At 39.1% G+C, this 15605-nt stretch overlaps 9 protein-coding genes and 1 non-coding gene across 10 annotated transcripts; 6 read left to right on the top strand and 4 right to left on the bottom strand.

Moving 5' to 3' along the window:
* Window positions 1–60: 60 nt before the first annotated feature.
* Window positions 61–1323, top strand: SKDI16G4020 (uncharacterized protein; the record flags this gene model as incomplete). Its single annotated transcript, XM_056231998.1, has 1 exon — window positions 61–1323. The coding sequence occupies one exon, from the start codon at window positions 61–63 to the stop codon at window positions 1321–1323; it is 1263 nt and encodes a 420-aa protein (XP_056085761.1).
* A 282-nt stretch (window positions 1324–1605) lies between these two features.
* On the top strand, window positions 1606–2520 carry SKDI16G4010 (bifunctional triacylglycerol lipase/ester hydrolase; the record flags this gene model as incomplete). The annotated part of the gene is made up of 1 exon (XM_056231997.1): window positions 1606–2520. The coding sequence occupies one exon, from the start codon at window positions 1606–1608 to the stop codon at window positions 2518–2520; it is 915 nt and encodes a 304-aa protein (XP_056085760.1).
* Window positions 2521–3268: 748 nt separating this feature from the next.
* SKDI16G4005 (uncharacterized protein) lies at window positions 3269–3499 on the top strand (the record flags this gene model as incomplete). The annotated part of the gene is made up of 1 exon (XM_056231996.1): window positions 3269–3499. One exon carries the CDS (start codon window positions 3269–3271, stop codon window positions 3497–3499), a length of 231 nt encoding a protein of 76 aa, XP_056085759.1.
* A 349-nt stretch (window positions 3500–3848) lies between these two features.
* ASN1 (asparagine synthase (glutamine-hydrolyzing) 1) lies at window positions 3849–5567 on the bottom strand (the record flags this gene model as incomplete). Its single annotated transcript, XM_056231995.1, has 1 exon — window positions 3849–5567. The coding sequence occupies one exon, from the start codon at window positions 5565–5567 to the stop codon at window positions 3849–3851; it is 1719 nt and encodes a 572-aa protein (XP_056085758.1).
* A 1198-nt stretch (window positions 5568–6765) lies between these two features.
* On the top strand, window positions 6766–8418 carry NOC4 (ribosome biosynthesis protein NOC4; the record flags this gene model as incomplete). The annotated part of the gene is made up of 1 exon (XM_056231994.1): window positions 6766–8418. The coding sequence occupies one exon, from the start codon at window positions 6766–6768 to the stop codon at window positions 8416–8418; it is 1653 nt and encodes a 550-aa protein (XP_056085757.1).
* A 130-nt stretch (window positions 8419–8548) lies between these two features.
* Skdi_16.trna14I lies at window positions 8549–8622 on the bottom strand. Its single transcript has one exon. It is a non-coding gene; the product is annotated as a tRNA-Ile (tRNA).
* Window positions 8623–9231: 609 nt separating this feature from the next.
* Window positions 9232–9969, bottom strand: RRP15 (rRNA-processing protein RRP15; the record flags this gene model as incomplete). The annotated part of the gene is made up of 1 exon (XM_056231993.1): window positions 9232–9969. The coding sequence occupies one exon, from the start codon at window positions 9967–9969 to the stop codon at window positions 9232–9234; it is 738 nt and encodes a 245-aa protein (XP_056085756.1).
* A 414-nt stretch (window positions 9970–10383) lies between these two features.
* KAR3 (Kar3p) lies at window positions 10384–12576 on the top strand (the record flags this gene model as incomplete). Its single annotated transcript, XM_056231991.1, has 1 exon — window positions 10384–12576. One exon carries the CDS (start codon window positions 10384–10386, stop codon window positions 12574–12576), a length of 2193 nt encoding a protein of 730 aa, XP_056085755.1.
* Window positions 12577–12752: 176 nt separating this feature from the next.
* On the bottom strand, window positions 12753–13907 carry TAZ1 (lysophosphatidylcholine acyltransferase; the record flags this gene model as incomplete). The annotated part of the gene is made up of 1 exon (XM_056231990.1): window positions 12753–13907. The coding sequence occupies one exon, from the start codon at window positions 13905–13907 to the stop codon at window positions 12753–12755; it is 1155 nt and encodes a 384-aa protein (XP_056085754.1).
* A 317-nt stretch (window positions 13908–14224) lies between these two features.
* Window positions 14225–15127, top strand: LOA1 (lysophosphatidic acid acyltransferase LOA1; the record flags this gene model as incomplete). The annotated part of the gene is made up of 1 exon (XM_056231989.1): window positions 14225–15127. The coding sequence occupies one exon, from the start codon at window positions 14225–14227 to the stop codon at window positions 15125–15127; it is 903 nt and encodes a 300-aa protein (XP_056085753.1).
* Between the last annotated feature and the right edge of the window lie 478 nt (window positions 15128–15605).

Raw genomic sequence — 15605 nt, 5'->3', positions numbered from 1 at the left:
TCAGTTATTGCGATATCCATTTAGTGAAGGTAAGTAAAACCATATACCTTTTCTCACAAAATGTCTGGTTATTTTTCAGGATTCTCCCTGAACAAGATCACCGATTCAATTGCTACCGCCGCACACAAGACTCAAGACACACTGAACAATGCGTTGGCAAGTGCAAACGTGAATTTAAATGACCCTGAAACAAGATTGTCCATTAAATCACGTACCAGGTTTGTTCAGGAATCATTGGGTACTGTTTCTGACATAAGTAAGTTACCGCCACAGTACCAATTCTTGGAGAAGAAAAGCGATTCTTTAGAGAAAGTTTGCAGGAGAATTTTACTGGTGTCCAAAACCTTTGAGGTGGAGGGCTACGACTACCCGCCAAATTTAACGGAAAGTATTTCGGATTGGTGGTCCGTCAATAAAGACGGCTGGTTTGGTTCTAGGAAATCGGAAAATGCCAATAAAAAGAAAGTTTCCAACCATGATGACGCCTTTTTGCCAAGATCTTTTGCTCAAGCGATCTCAAAAGCCGCTGTTGACTGCGAGTGTGAATTTCAAAGCCTAAAACAAGATGAAAAGGCAGGATTGAAGAAGAAAAGCGAATCTAATGAAACCGCACAGGATGCAGAGGCGCAAGAAGAGGACGAGGAAGATGAAGAAGATGAAGATTTATCTAACTTGATTAAAGTCTTTGACTCCTGGTCAACTTGTTACAAAAACATTGATGAAGGTAAAGCAGAAATGGATTCAACGATGATTAAAGAGTTCAACAAAAAACTAGAGAAACTGATAAACAAAGACTTCAAGAAAGTTCACGAATTGCGCAAAAAAGTGGAAGATTCAAGACTCAAATTCGACACAATGCGTTATGAAGTCAAATCAAAAGAAGCGAAGCTGAAGGCTCAAAAGGCTGAAACCTCAAAGGAGGTTGACGACAAAGCTGTTAGCGCAAACGCCCCCATTTCTCCGGATGAAAATCCGACTACTGAGGATGAGAGTCCCATATCAAAGGATTTAGAAGGTGATTCAAAGAAAGAAACCAGCGGATCCGCCGCAGATGATGCCGCTGTTGTGAAAGAAGATTCGAAAGCTAACCAAGGCGATGAGCCCACGATAGAAGACCTCGAAGAAAACAAATTACTGGAAAAATTAGAAGATGAATTTGTCTCCAATACCACAACCGCTGTGGAAATAATGGAAGAGATTACCGACAGTTCTGATATTTTGGGCTTGGTGAAGTTGTTCCAAAATTTTCAATTGGTTTATTTCAGACAATGTGTCCAGGAAGTGGAAGCAAACCTTAAGGTTTTAAATAGTTTAGAAAATTAGTGGCGTCTAGCGAATGCAGTATAATCTTTTCATACATAAAATATTTAGCTGCTGTATTCCATTATTATTATATGATATGAGTTCCTTTTGTTGAACTTCCTGAGATGAGTTGATATTTTTCACTATATTAATTACCCGAAAAGTTATCATTGCACATCGTCGCGAACGCATGAAATAAAAATGAAAACAGCGGTACGACAATAGCAAGTTCAAACTACTGATCAGAGAGGAAAAAATTGCCTGACCCTCCCCATTGTCGTGGCTTTCAACTTTAGTGACAAGATGCCAGTACAAGAGTACACCAAATCTACATTACCGTGCTCGATATTGAATATCAAGCCCTCAGTTGCTACAGAAAACGAGGATGCTCCTCTATTAGTGTGGATCCCCGGTAATCCTGGACTTTTATACTACTATCAGGAGATGTTACAGCATCTACATTCAAAGCATCCTGATTGGGAAATCCTTGGTGTATCTCATGCGGGAATGACCCTAAATGCCCATTCTAACACACCGATATTTTCTTTGCAAGATCAAGTAGATCATCAAGTTGAAGTAATCAACAACTTTTCACACGAAAACAGAAAAATTATCATCATGGGACATTCGGTGGGTGCCTACATCTTACAAAAAGTGTGCCTTTCTGATAAATTAGTCGGGTCTGTAAGAAAGATCGGTCTGATCACACCCACTGTGATGGACATACACACCTCAGAAATGGGTGTTAAAATGACAGCGGTACTCCACTATATCCCCCCATTGGCCCATGTTGTATCATTGCTCAGTTATGTTTTCTTTTATTGGATTTTATCCGAAGGACTTTCAAGATTTGTTATTGACAAATTCATGGGCTGTGGAAGCACCGGTTATCAGGCTGTGTTGTCCACAAGAATTTTGCTGACTCATAAACAGTTCGTCCGTCAATCTCTGGGGCTAGCTTCTCAGGAAATGAAGGAGATAACTACTAATTGGGAATTTCAAGATGAATTCATCAATTATTGTCAAGAGAACGAAATTTTCATTTGGTTTCTGTTCAGTACAAAAGACCACTGGGTTGCTGACAAAACAAGAACGCATTTATCACATTATTATAAGGATAAAATCAAGCAAGAACGATTAAAAATTGATGTCACCGATAAGATACCACATTCCTTCGTGGTGAAGCACGCAGAATATGCCGTTAACACTTTCTTTTAATTGCACAGCAAGATTTTTTTAGCAATTATCATCATGAATTTTCTATCACTGATCCTGGTTTCAAAAAAGCTCTCTCTAATTGACATTTTACGAGACCTTGTGATCTTACAAGTTGCTCTCGCGTATATCTGCGTACGTATACTTGTAAATACGTACATATATAAAAAAAGAAGCGAAGCATCGATCGCTTCTCGTATGGGTATACCGTGAGGCTACCTTCTGTGATAACAATGGGTAAAGGGTCATCCTCGTTTGAGGGAGGCGGGGGTGTTGATTTCTTTATAGAGATTTGGCTTGACATACCTAAGCGAGAATTATCGGTATGCGCGGCTTAGCCGCGGAATCAAAAATAGTGTGGCACAGAAACGAGCTCGAAAGAAAAAGTTCCTCAGAAGCGTGTGTGTGTCATCAAAAACACCTCTTTCATCCCTGCTTCATGGCACGGTCGTTAATGGCCAATTTTCTTGTTGGTACCAGGGCAACAAGGCTTGCATTCCCTAAAGCCCTGTTTCTTTGGTCGGCATACATGGCTTCGCTGCTCAGATCTTGATCACTGCTCATCACATATACGACTCCTGACTAGAGCAACATAGTGGTACGTCTACATTTCTTTGAATATATAAATCTGTGTAAACAAAAAAGTAATCTTTCCTTTCATCTTGGAATTTAGTTTTATGCTGCGTTCTGGCATCTCAGGTATTGAAATAAACGGTGCCTGAATTTCCTAGCATTAGTACTTCACAAACACATGAGCATTACTTTCAGAAAAATTAAATTAATATTCAAGAGAAATGATAGTGAATACCCACAGAGCTACCGAGCGGAAATGAAATCCAAAAATAAAAATACTGTAATAACAAGGCATGATCTCCTGATTGCGCACGAAAGGGAGCAAAGGGCTTCGCTAGATAGGATTAGCTCAATTAGTAATCTTCAATCACAAGATAAACGGGGAGAAAAGCGATCTAAAAGAGCTTAAGGGGCCGTTCATTCATGTGTTATAGGGGTAAAAGATAAGGGCATAATATTACTTCACCTTCTGTTTGAGACCACAGCCTCGGGATAATATATTCTAGAAAGTATTGGAACCAAGAGCGGTGTTCAACAGTCATTCGCGCCGAGAACGAAGTGTATATGCAAAGTGCATACACATTCGTAAGCATACTCACCGTTTTTAGCGCCATCGATCAAATATGAACGATAAAATAAACTGTCATCAAATAATCATGAAGCATACTTCCATTTACCCCTCATTTCTTTTTTCTATAAAGATATTTGTAACTAATTCATAATTTATATTAATTTTATTTTTTATTTTTTGTAATCGTTTATTCAATATGTTTTTCATGAATTTGGGCATATCTACCAGAGGGATCTTCAGCACAACCCCAATCGGCCTTTGGAACCCATCTCATGACGGTATCAGCAACGGTCTTTTGAGGGAACAAAGCATCAAACTTCAATCTGTACCAAAAAGCTTCCTTTGTGGTTGGAATATCGCTGCCCCATTCGGCTTTTGGACTAGCAAACATTTCATCGGAAATGACAGCTTCGGCATTATCCTTTAGACTATCAATCCATGAGTAACCAACACCATCGGAGAATTGTTCCTTTTGTCTCCATAGAATTTCCTCCGGTAAGTATGGTTTAGCGTCTGGTTCTCCTGTGGTATCGAATGCCTTTCTCAAAATGTACTTTTCGATACGGCCCTCCTTTGCTCTGATCATCTTTTCTTTAGGATCAATGTTCATACACAATTGCAAAAATTCCCTGTCCAAGAATGGAACACGCGCCTCTAGGCCCCAAGCCATTGTGGATTTATTAGCTCTCAAACAGTCAGCCAAGTGTAAGTTCTTAACACGTTGCACGGATTCAGTATGGAATTCGGCCGCAGAAGGAGCTTGAGCGAAATATAGGTAACCACCAAAGATTTCATCAGAACCTTCACCGGAAAGAACCATCTTGACACCCTGAGCCTTAATCTTTCTGGATAGCAAGAACATGGGGGTGGAAGCTCTTATAGTGGTAACATCATACGTTTCCAAATGGTAAATGACATCATCCAAGGCATCCAGACCCTCTTGCAATGTGAAAGTGTGTTCGTGATGAGTGGAACCAATAAACTTGGCGACCTTTCTGGCGGCTTGCAAATCTGGAGCGTTTGGTAGACCAATGGCAAAGGAATGCAGACTAGTCCAACCAGCTGTGTGTAGGTTACCGTCGTCGTCAACACCTGCTAAGTGTCTTGCCTTGCTATCGTAAGTTGATGGTTCGACATCGTTAGTGGCATTAGCGGTTTCGCGGGCGGCAATGGAAGCGATCAAAGAGGAATCCAACCCACCTGATAATAGAACACCGAATGGAACTTCGGCCATTAATCTCTTTCTAACGGCTTTTTCTAAAGAGTGTCTTATAGCCATGTAGTCTATTGGTGTGGATGGAATGCGCTTTTCATCCAACCAATCTGGAGTGAAATAACGGGTGATCTTGTCGGTCTTGGAATCATACACATGGCCTGGTGGGAATGCAGTGATGGTGTCGCAATCGTCGGTTAAACATTTTAGTTCAGATGCAAAGTAAACGGTTTTTGGAGAAGCGGATGAGCGTCCCATGTACAGAGTGGTAATACCAATTGGGTCTCTGGCTGCCACGATACGGTCTTGCTTAGCATCGTACAAAGTCCAGGCAAACATACCGTCCAAGTATTTAGGAGCTTCAATATCGTGCTTTAAGTACATTGGAATGATAGGCTCACAGTCACTTAAAGTTTTGAACTGATAGTCTGGACACTCTTCTCTCAGCTGAATGTGGTTGTAAATTTCACCGTTGACACATAACATGTAGTCTTCGTCTGGAGAAGTGATTGGTTGAGCACCGGATTCCAAGCCGACAATGGCCAATCTTTCATGAACGAAAATCGTAGAGTTCTTGGTGGCGTTACCAGACCAATCTGGACCACGGTGTCTAATTCTTTTTGATAGTTGTAGAGCCTTTTGCTTATATCTGTGCACATCCTCATGCTTGTAGGCGGCGAAAATACCACACATCTTGAGTTATTCTGTGGTTTGTGTTATGAGCTTAGAGCAAGTAGTATTTTTCTTTTGTTATGTAAAAATAAGAGTTTATACACAGGGTCCAGACGAGACTATTCTCTAGTAGTGCACATTATGGAGTTTTATATGCACACCAGTATGCGCATACAAATTTGAGAACGAAAAATTTCGTCATCTCCAGCGGGCAGCAAATTTTCACTTTTACAGAATGAGTCAAATGTTACATGAGCTAAGGCTCCAAGGCTCTTTCTTCTTGGTCTTCTCTCTCTTTCCGGGCTCTTCAAATGATAACACATCGTAAATTTCCCTGCCCAGTTTGTCCTACGCGGCCGCGCCGCCACTGTGGTGTGATTGGTGGATAGCTATGGTCAGCGATAAGAAACGGTAGTTGATGCCCGAAGGTGCTTTCCAGCGCAGAAAGACAGACCCTGGTGGCATTTTGAACGCACCTGGCACAGAAACAGGCGGCACCTCTGGTAACAATGTATATTGTTCAAGCGCACACTCTAGCTTCTTGAGTCCGTTACCAGTTCTTTCATGCCAAGTCGCTTGACCGTTGCTAACGGCAAGATTTCCACAATGCCGTCTTTGGTGGTCATTAACAACACGCGCAAGATACATCGTATGATACGCACTTCGACTCGCCTACGATTTTGAATATATATTTTACTTGTATACAGCCGACTACCTCCAAGTCAAAAATAACAAAAAAAGAATCAGAATTTTATAATAGCGCCCTTGTCATTCTTAAGAATGTAACAAGATCAATGAGCTGCGCAGGAACCGCTATCTCCATTAAAACCTCAGATTGCTCCGAGAAGAATTGTTCGATTTAAAACGCAAATAATATCATCGTATTCTTTTAAAAACTTGGAAGGTCATTGGCCTCTTTAAACGAACCATTAGTGAATACGCTGAGCAAGATCTTGTGTTTGGAATATTTTTCGCTTTTTATACTTACTGGAAGAAAAATTGGAAAAAAGAAGAGAAGAAAACTTTTTTCTAGGACTTCTACGGGTAATCCTTGAATTTTATATGGCTTTAGGGCTCTTTTGGAACGTTTTCGCTAAAATTTTCTCACTGTCTTGAAGAAAAATACTTATGAATCTGATGAGGTGCGATGAGGTGAAACAAAAATACGGTTTGATCGAGCGAAACGACTGACTATTGCTAAAGTGCACTGTTGAGGAATATGCTTATATTAGAAATCAAAGAGATTGCCAAGAAGCTGACCGCTACTTGCGACAGAAAGCAGTATAACTCGATTATTAAATTGGTCAATGAACTAGTGATTCCCGAGGATGTCACTCAGTTGAAAGAGGAGGAGACCGAAAGGAGCTTGAGGTTTTTGGTCATGTCGTTATTCCAAATATTCAAGAAGATGTTTTCTCGTGAAGATTTGACGCTTCCTTCATCCAAAAAGGCTACTTTAGAGAAAGAACAATTTGTTAAGTGGTGTAGAAAAGTTTATGAAGCTTTCAAGACAAAACTGCTGAGCGTCATTTCGGACATACCATTTGAAACTTCTCTTGGTTTAGATTCTCTTGACGTCTACTTGCAACTGATGGATCTGGAATCTACACATCTTGCATCTAAAAAGGACGCCCCATTTTTCCCGAATAAAACATTGAGACAATTAATCATTGCCCTATGGTCCTCGAATATGAGTGAGGTAGAAGATGCCAAGAGCTCTGGCGCGTCTGGAAATGTAATCCTGATAGAATTCACCGAAAAATACTATAAGAAATTCGCAGATATCCAATACTATTTTCAGTCTGAATTCAACCAACTTTTGGAAGACCCCACTTACCAGGAGTTGCTTTTAAAAAACGTTGGTAAATGGTTGACTCTGGCGAACCACGATGAGCATTGTTCCAACGCGGATGCAGATTTAGAGATTTTTGTACCAAACCCTCCACAAGCCGTCGAGAACGAGTCCAAATTTAAGTCAAATTTTGAGAAGAATTGGTTATCTCTATTAAACAGCCAGTTGTCTCTACAACAGTATAAATCTATCCTGCTAATTTTGCATAAGAGAATAATACCTCACTTCCACACCCCAACCAAACTGATGGATTTTCTGACTGACTCCTACAACTTGCGAAGCTCCAATAACAACGCTGGTGTTATCCCCATCCTAGCTTTGAACGGCCTTTTCGAATTAATGAGAAGGTTCAACTTGGAATACCCAAATTTTTATATGAAGCTCTATCAAATTATCAATCCAGATCTAATGCATGTTAAATATAGAGCAAGATTCTTCAGACTAATGGATATATTTTTGTCGTCAACACATTTATCAGCCCATTTAGTGGCCTCTTTCATAAAGAGACTGGCAAGACTCACGCTTGAATCGCCTCCTTCGGCTATCGTTTCAGTGATTCCTTTTGTTTACAATTTAATCAGGAAGCACCCAAACTGCATGATTATGCTACACAATCCGGCTTTCATTTCTGACCCGTTCCAGACCCCCGATCAAGTGGCTCACTTGAAAACCCTGAAAGAAAACTATGTGGATCCATTCAATGTTAACGAATCAGACCCTGAATTAACTCATGCACTGGAGTCCTCTCTGTGGGAGCTAGCGTCACTAATGGAACACTATCATCCCAACGTAGCCACATTAGCGAAGGTCTTCGCTCAACCATTCAAGAAATTGAGTTATAACATGGAAGACTTCTTGGATTGGAACTATGACTCCTTACTCAGTGCAGAATCTTCAAGAAAATTAAAAACACTTCCCACACTAGAATTCGAGGCTTTTGCTGGTGTTTTTGATGACGAAGGGGGTGATGACACTCAATCGTCACAAGGTAACATCTATTTAGCAGGGGTTGCATGGTGAAATGTAACATAAATATATATACATACATATACCAACATAGAGATCGATTGCGCCCATGTGAAGAAGACTATAATCGTTGAATTACTGTCAGTAGTTTGCAAAAATAATATTGGAATGGAAGGGGCAAAAATGGTCTCTAGCGGGATCGAACCGCTGATCCCCGCGTTATTAGCACGGTGCCTTAACCAACTGGGCCAAGAGACCGCCTTATTGTTGCTGCCGTTACGGGCATAAACTATCTAATTGCGGATGTTTTTTAATCTGATGACAACATTCTACTAGCGTGTTAGTTAACCAATTATCGATATAATTCTGTGAAATCAGCGTAAATTTTGCGGTAATTGTTAGGATTCCATCCTAAAGTTAGTAATATTAGGCAAATAACATATGGTAGCCTCCAAAGGTTCTCTACTATCTTACGTGGTTTATCTCATGTGTGTTTGATAATGTTAGGGGAATTACTTCAAATGATAATTAACTTAATTCAAGGAACTTAAGTCCAACTTTTCTAAATCAAATACCAAAAATTATCTTTATATTTCATGTACATCTGAAATTTACCAATTTATACCTCTGTTAAAAATAATGAATGGAATGGAAAATTCTACAGTACTTTTTCAGAAAGTTTCGGAAAGAATACCAAAGGGCTCCCAAAAGATTCCAATTGGGATATGTATCTATGTGATGATATATAATGCAAACTAACTTTATATATGAGGAAGCGGGAACTTATGGCATTCCCTTTTGCGCGACATAAACTAAATAATGTACAGTTTTGTTTCTTTTCTAATTTTTTTGGAATGAAGATATTGATTACTCACTGTCGCTTGCTGCCGCTGCTTTAACCAAATCCAGAAATTTTTCCTTGGAAACTTCGGTAATTAACTCTCTCTTTTCCTCTTTGTTCTTAATTCCACTTAAGTTTTCGGTAATTTCTTTGTCTGTCTTCACTTGAGTGGCTAGGATGGCATTAAATAACTTCACGGCACCTTTTTGAGCAATTTTTCTAAGTGTTGTCTCATTCTCAAGTACCTTTCTTATATTCTCAGATTTTTTTTCTCCAGAAACAATCGGGATAATATCCCGTTTCCTAGCTTTGCCCAACAGCTTTTTTTTTTCTGCCAACAGAGCCTTTTTCGCCTTATATTCTAGCTTTTCTGATTCACTTTGTTTCAAAACTTTCTTATTTCTGGCCATAATAGGATCTTTCCTGTCATATGCTTTAAGATGTGATGATAAAATAGCATTGACTGCGGTAGAGAATCCAGCGGAACCATCATCATGCTTACTCTTCTTTGATTTCTTCTTTCTTGGGAAATCGTCATCCTCTTCTTCTTCAACATCACTTCCTTGATTTTCTATATTTTCTGACGATTCATTATCGGAACTATCTTGTTCGTTTGCTTCCTCTTTGTCTTCTTTCGACACTGTCTTTTTTTTCAAGTTATTTTTTAACTCTGCGTTACTTCCCCCCTTTCTATCGGACTCAGCTTCAACGTCCTTTTTAGTTCTCTTGTTTTGCTTAGTTTTCACTGTATATTTAGAACTCATTATTGATGGTGTGGTGGCTTTTCAGCTTCTGTACAGCCTTAACTGTAATATCAAATTATCACATCTCATTTTATCTAATGGGCATCGATCGGTTCTTGAGTTTTTTTTTCAAAATTTTCCATTAAGAGGGTAATGTGGAGACACCAAGTGAAACTCAAACAAAAGCAAAACAAGTACTGTTTACAATTTGGTGCACTTCGAGTAGCTATATAATAACAAGTAAAACAGCTAAGCGATACAATTGTCTCAAATAACTATAAGGAGATCATCTATCTATTTTTTCTGTCTCTATTTTTATCATATTAATATCATCATCATTTTATTCCAGAATACTGTAATAAATATCCACGGTCCTTTCTTGTAAAAGGCAGAGTGTGACATATAAACCTCCAGGAAAATTTCAATAACTATCAAATGATGGATACTCTACCACGTACACCTACAAAAGCTAAACCTACTCAGCAACTCTCCACACCATCTCCAAAAAATGATATTTTAGTTATGGGAGGCTACAAAAGAAGGAATACGACGACACCGCCGCCTAAACGGGTCCTTTCGAAGCCACAACAGCCAGATGTTCACCGGCATTCGTTAGCGGGCCAGAACCGCATATCTATGTCTCCAAATCGCGAGCTTTTAAGAAATTACAGGGGTACAGCGAATTTGGTTTATGGAAATCAGAAAAGTAATTCTGGGGTGACTTCCTTTTACAAAGAAAATGTCAATGAACTAAACAGGACACAAGCCATTCTATTTGAAAAAAAAGCAACTTTAGACTTATTGAAAGATGAGCTAACAGAAACAAAAGAGAGAATCAATGCCGTTAATCTCAAGTTCGAAACTCTTCGTGAGGAAAAGATAAAAATTGAACAGCAACTGAATCTAAAAAACAACGAACTTATCTCCATAAAAGAGGAATTTTTGTCAAAGAAACAGTTCATGAATGAAGGTCATGAAATACATTTAAAGCAGCTCGCAGCGTCAAATAAGAAGGACCTGAAGAAAATGGAAAATGAGTACAAAACAAAGATTGAGAAACTGAAGTTTATGAAAATAAAACAATTTGAAAATGAAAGAGCGGCACTGTTAGATAAAATAGAAGAGATTAGAAATAAAATTATCATGAACCCTTCCACTTTACAAGAAATGTTGAATGAGTCTGAACAAAAGCAAGTACTGGAAAAAGAACTATGGCTAACAGAGTATCAAACACAATGGAAAAACAATATGGAATTGAACAATAAACATATGAAGGACATCGAGAACGTTAAAAAGGAGATCGAATATACCTTAAAACCTAAATTGACAGAGAAAAAGAAGCTCTTGACAGAGAAGTGTAACGAGTATGAAACTCTTAATGTAGAGGTTGAAGAAAAGAAAAAAGAAACAGCAAAGCTAAGGAATGAAGTAGCATCGAAAGAGAAGGCTAATCGAGAAACTTTAGATAAAATCAATGAGCTTGAAGAGTATATAAAAGACACTGAGATAGGAATGAAGGAGTTGAATGAAATTTTAGTTAAAGAGGAAACAGTAAGACGCACATTACACAATGAGTTACAGGAACTACGAGGAAATATACGGGTTTATTGTAGAATTCGTCCGCCTTTAGAAACCTTGGAGAATTTGGATACTAGTCTCATTAGAGTTAATGAATTTGATGACAATCGGGGTGTTCAATCTATGGAAGTTACAAAAATTCAAAGTACCACACAAGTGCATGAATTCAAGTTTGATAAAATCTTTGATCAACAAAATACGAATGAGGACGTTTTCAAAGAAGTTGGACAATTAGTACAGAGTTCATTGGATGGTTATAACGTCTGTATTTTTGCATATGGTCAGACAGGGTCCGGGAAAACCTTCACGATGTTGAATACAGGAGATGGTATTATTCCTTCCACAATATCTCATATATTCAGTTGGATCAACAAGTTGAAGACAAAAGGCTGGGACTACAAAGTCAACTGTGAATTCATCGAGATATATAACGAGAACATCGTAGATCTGCTGAGAAATGACAGTATTGGTAAGGACGACACGAATACCAATTCAAAGCATGAAATACGCCACGATCAGGAAACTAAGACTACTATGATAACAAACGTTACGAGCTGCCAGCTTGAATCAGAGGAAAGAGTTGATATGATTCTGAAAAAGGCAAACAAGCTAAGATCTACAGCTAGCACAGCGTCGAACGAGCATTCTTCCCGTTCACACAGTATTTTCATGATACATTTGTCTGGATCAAATGCAAAAACTGGAGCACAATCGTATGGAACCCTTAATCTTGTTGATCTGGCTGGTTCTGAAAGGATAAATATTTCTCAGGTCGTAGGAGATCGGTTAAGAGAAACTCAGAATATCAACAAATCATTAAGTTGTTTAGGTGACGTTATTCATGCATTAGGTCAACCTGATAGTACAAAAAGGCATATACCATTTAGGAATTCAAAATTGACGTACCTACTACAATATTCGTTGACCGGGGACTCGAAGACATTAATGTTCGTTAACATTTCGCCAAGTTCTTCGCATATAAATGAAACGTTAAATTCATTAAGATTTGCCTCTAAAGTGAATTCAACCAGAATGGTCAGTAGAAAATGAGTCCCACTATGACAAGATAACGGAGACTATCTCATATATTCACCATGTGTAACTACATTATACATAAAATTCAATAGAAATGTGCACCATTAAAAGAAGCATAGCAAGTGATAAGTATTGGTTATATAGAGGAATCTCTTATGTGCCAATATTTACATGAATATATTGCTGAACTTTTAGTTGTCTTTACGTTTTGGTTCGTTCTCCGAGGGTAAAAACTTCTGCATTCTCCTTATTGCCCAATTCTCACCAACAACTTTAACGTCCGGATCGGATTTACCCTCTGTGGTGTTAAATCGTTTCCACCATGAGGGTGACTTGAACCTAGGGTCTTCACGCGGCAATTTCCGAACTTCATTTCTAATGTCAGCAACATGTGATCTTAGTTCAGCGGCTAATCTGCTTCTTAAATTTTGTGCTTCCTCACCGTATTTCAGCTCGTCAGAGAAATCATTGGGATTTTTGGGATCGTAATATTTCTCGACCAAGTGCCTCCATTCTTTTCTGTATTCATCAATCAAATTGTCATCCAAAGAATCTCCGATCGTAACGTTTATCTCAGAACCAAAATTTCTCGGTAAAATTTGTCTAAGCATAGAATCTGAAGCCGCTTCGGAAGCTATTTTTTCAAATCCGGTAGCAAAAATTGGAACAACAATAGGCGGCTTTGTTGCCTCTAAAATCATCCTTGCAATACCCCACTTGAAATACCTCATTGAATTTTCAAACGGCGGATATAATTGTAGTACGAAACCCTCGGGATAAACGTGAACCCAAGATGGCTTTGACCTTATGATTGGTGGAGTGTAGTTTTCTCCTGTTTTTTTGGGAAAACGGGAGTCCTCCGAATGAGGAGTCCATTCTAAGTCTAAAGTATCATCAGGACTTAACAACCTTACCGAAGCATCTATAGAACCTTGAAATGGTCCCACCCCAAATCTTTCCGTGGAAAGTACTTGGCCCAGTGAAAAAAAGTTGGCCAGAAATTTATTTTGGAAACAAATGTTATGGGCGCCTAAGGACCACCTTATATTGTCTAATGAGGTAAATAGCTTATACGGTAGTGTTGCCCAAACTAATGGATCATCGACCATACTCATATGGTTCATCACTGTCATGAGACCTCTATTTTCATTCTTTGAGCGTTCTAAGGCCGCTTCTAGTTTTTCAAAATCGTTTACTTTGACATTGTAGCATGTAAAAAGAAGTAGCTTTGATACGCCGAAGGTAAGCAATGCTGTGCTATATGACAAAAACCTCCAAATGGGGTTTCTTCTTGGATAGGATTCTAGAAATTCATCTCCCCTCTCCAGGACATTTTTAAAGGACATTTGAAGGAGAAAACTTCACTTTTTGGGAGATAAAGAACTGAGCTCGATGTAAAAATGGTAATATGAGAGTACTAGCTTCTCAGTGATTGTACTTTTCCTTCTTTAATCACTCAACATAAATGTTTTCGACATGCCCATCCTTAAATTATTTTACAAAAAGATGCCTTACTTTTAGGTCCGATACTTCGGATCTTGATGAACGCAGAAGCAAAAAAAGAGCTACCTTGAAAAAAGAAAAAGCCAGAGGCGATCTATGGCTCGACTAGAGGGTCATAATAGTGCTTAGAGGGAAGGAGTGAAACAAGACTTGATAACAAATGGAAAAGTACACCAATTGGAGAGATAATGGTACAGGAATAGCTCCGTTTTTACCAAACACAATCAGGAAACCAAATTCGGCGATGGCAGCGTGCTCTATGGTTCTCATGGTCATAAAGATCATTATCATGCTACCACTGATTATCTTGTACAGCTTAACCAATCAGAACGGTTTACTGGCTTTAATATTGAAATTTGTATTCAGTTGGAAGGAAGAAGTTACTGTACAGGGAATTAAGAAACGCGATGTGGAGAAATCCAAGCATTACCCACAGAAGGGCAAGCTTTATATTTGCAATTGTACCTCACCCTTAGATGCCTTATCAGTTTTATTATTAGCACAGGGCCCGGTTTCGTTGCTGGTGCCATCCAATGACGTCGTATACAAAGTTTCTGTTAAAAATTTCATTGACTTTGTCCTCGCCGGTGGGTTGGATATCAAGGTATATGGCCACGAGATAGCCGAGCTATCACAATTGGGCGACACTGTGAATTTTATGTTTGCCGAGGGAACCTCGTGTAATGGTAAAACCGTTTTACCCTTCGGTATAAGCGGAAAAAAATTGAAACAATTCGTCGATCCCTCCATGGCCACAATGAGTCCTGCAATGGCCAAAAGTATAAAATTCGAGCTGCAAACCATCCAGGTTAGAACCAACAAAACCGCCATAACCACGCTGCCCATCTCCAACATGGAATATTTATCGAGACTGTTGAACAAGGGAGTCCATGTGAAGTGCAAAATCAACGAGCCCCAAGTAATCTCTGATGATCTAGAGGAATTGCGTATTACTTTAAATGGCGGCGATAAATATAAACTAGTATCACGCAAGCTAGACGTAGAATCGAAGAGGAAATTTGTGAAGGAATTCACCACTGACCAGCGTAAGAAGAAAAACTAAGGATAGAGCGAGTTCGCATGCACGTATACATGTAAAGATATGAATTCAATAATATGTATTGTATTTAACTGAAATGATCAAAAAGATAGTAGTATAGTGTACAACTCGTTTCCGTCGCTTCCAATTACTGACACTTCTCTGATCTCCTTCTCCCTTCTCAAGAAAAGTCAAAAGTCCGGTTCCGGTTCCGCCAAAAAGTGCCGCGCAGCGGGGATGCATCTCCACCTTATCGGCGCCAAATTCTTATCTCTTGCAGCTGGTTTGCCCGCGATAAGGCGGGCGAGTTATTTTGTTTCTCATCTCGAGGTTTTTTCCTCGCTCTCCACGCTGTAAACATTTTATCAAGGTACCGTCCGTATGTGCATGTTTTCGATGTTATATATATACGTTGAGTCCATATCTTTTGGCAGATTTAATGGGCTCGATATGCTGCATGGAGCTTCTTTTCCTTGTCTTATCGCATCTTATCGCATCAGAT

Source organism: Saccharomyces kudriavzevii, assembly GCF_947243775.1.
Source record: "Saccharomyces kudriavzevii IFO 1802 strain IFO1802 genome assembly, chromosome: 16".
Classification (NCBI taxonomy): Eukaryota; Fungi; Ascomycota; class Saccharomycetes; order Saccharomycetales; family Saccharomycetaceae; genus Saccharomyces; species Saccharomyces kudriavzevii.
Note: the sequence above shows the minus strand (reverse complement) of the source record. Positions and strands in the feature narration are given on the sequence as shown.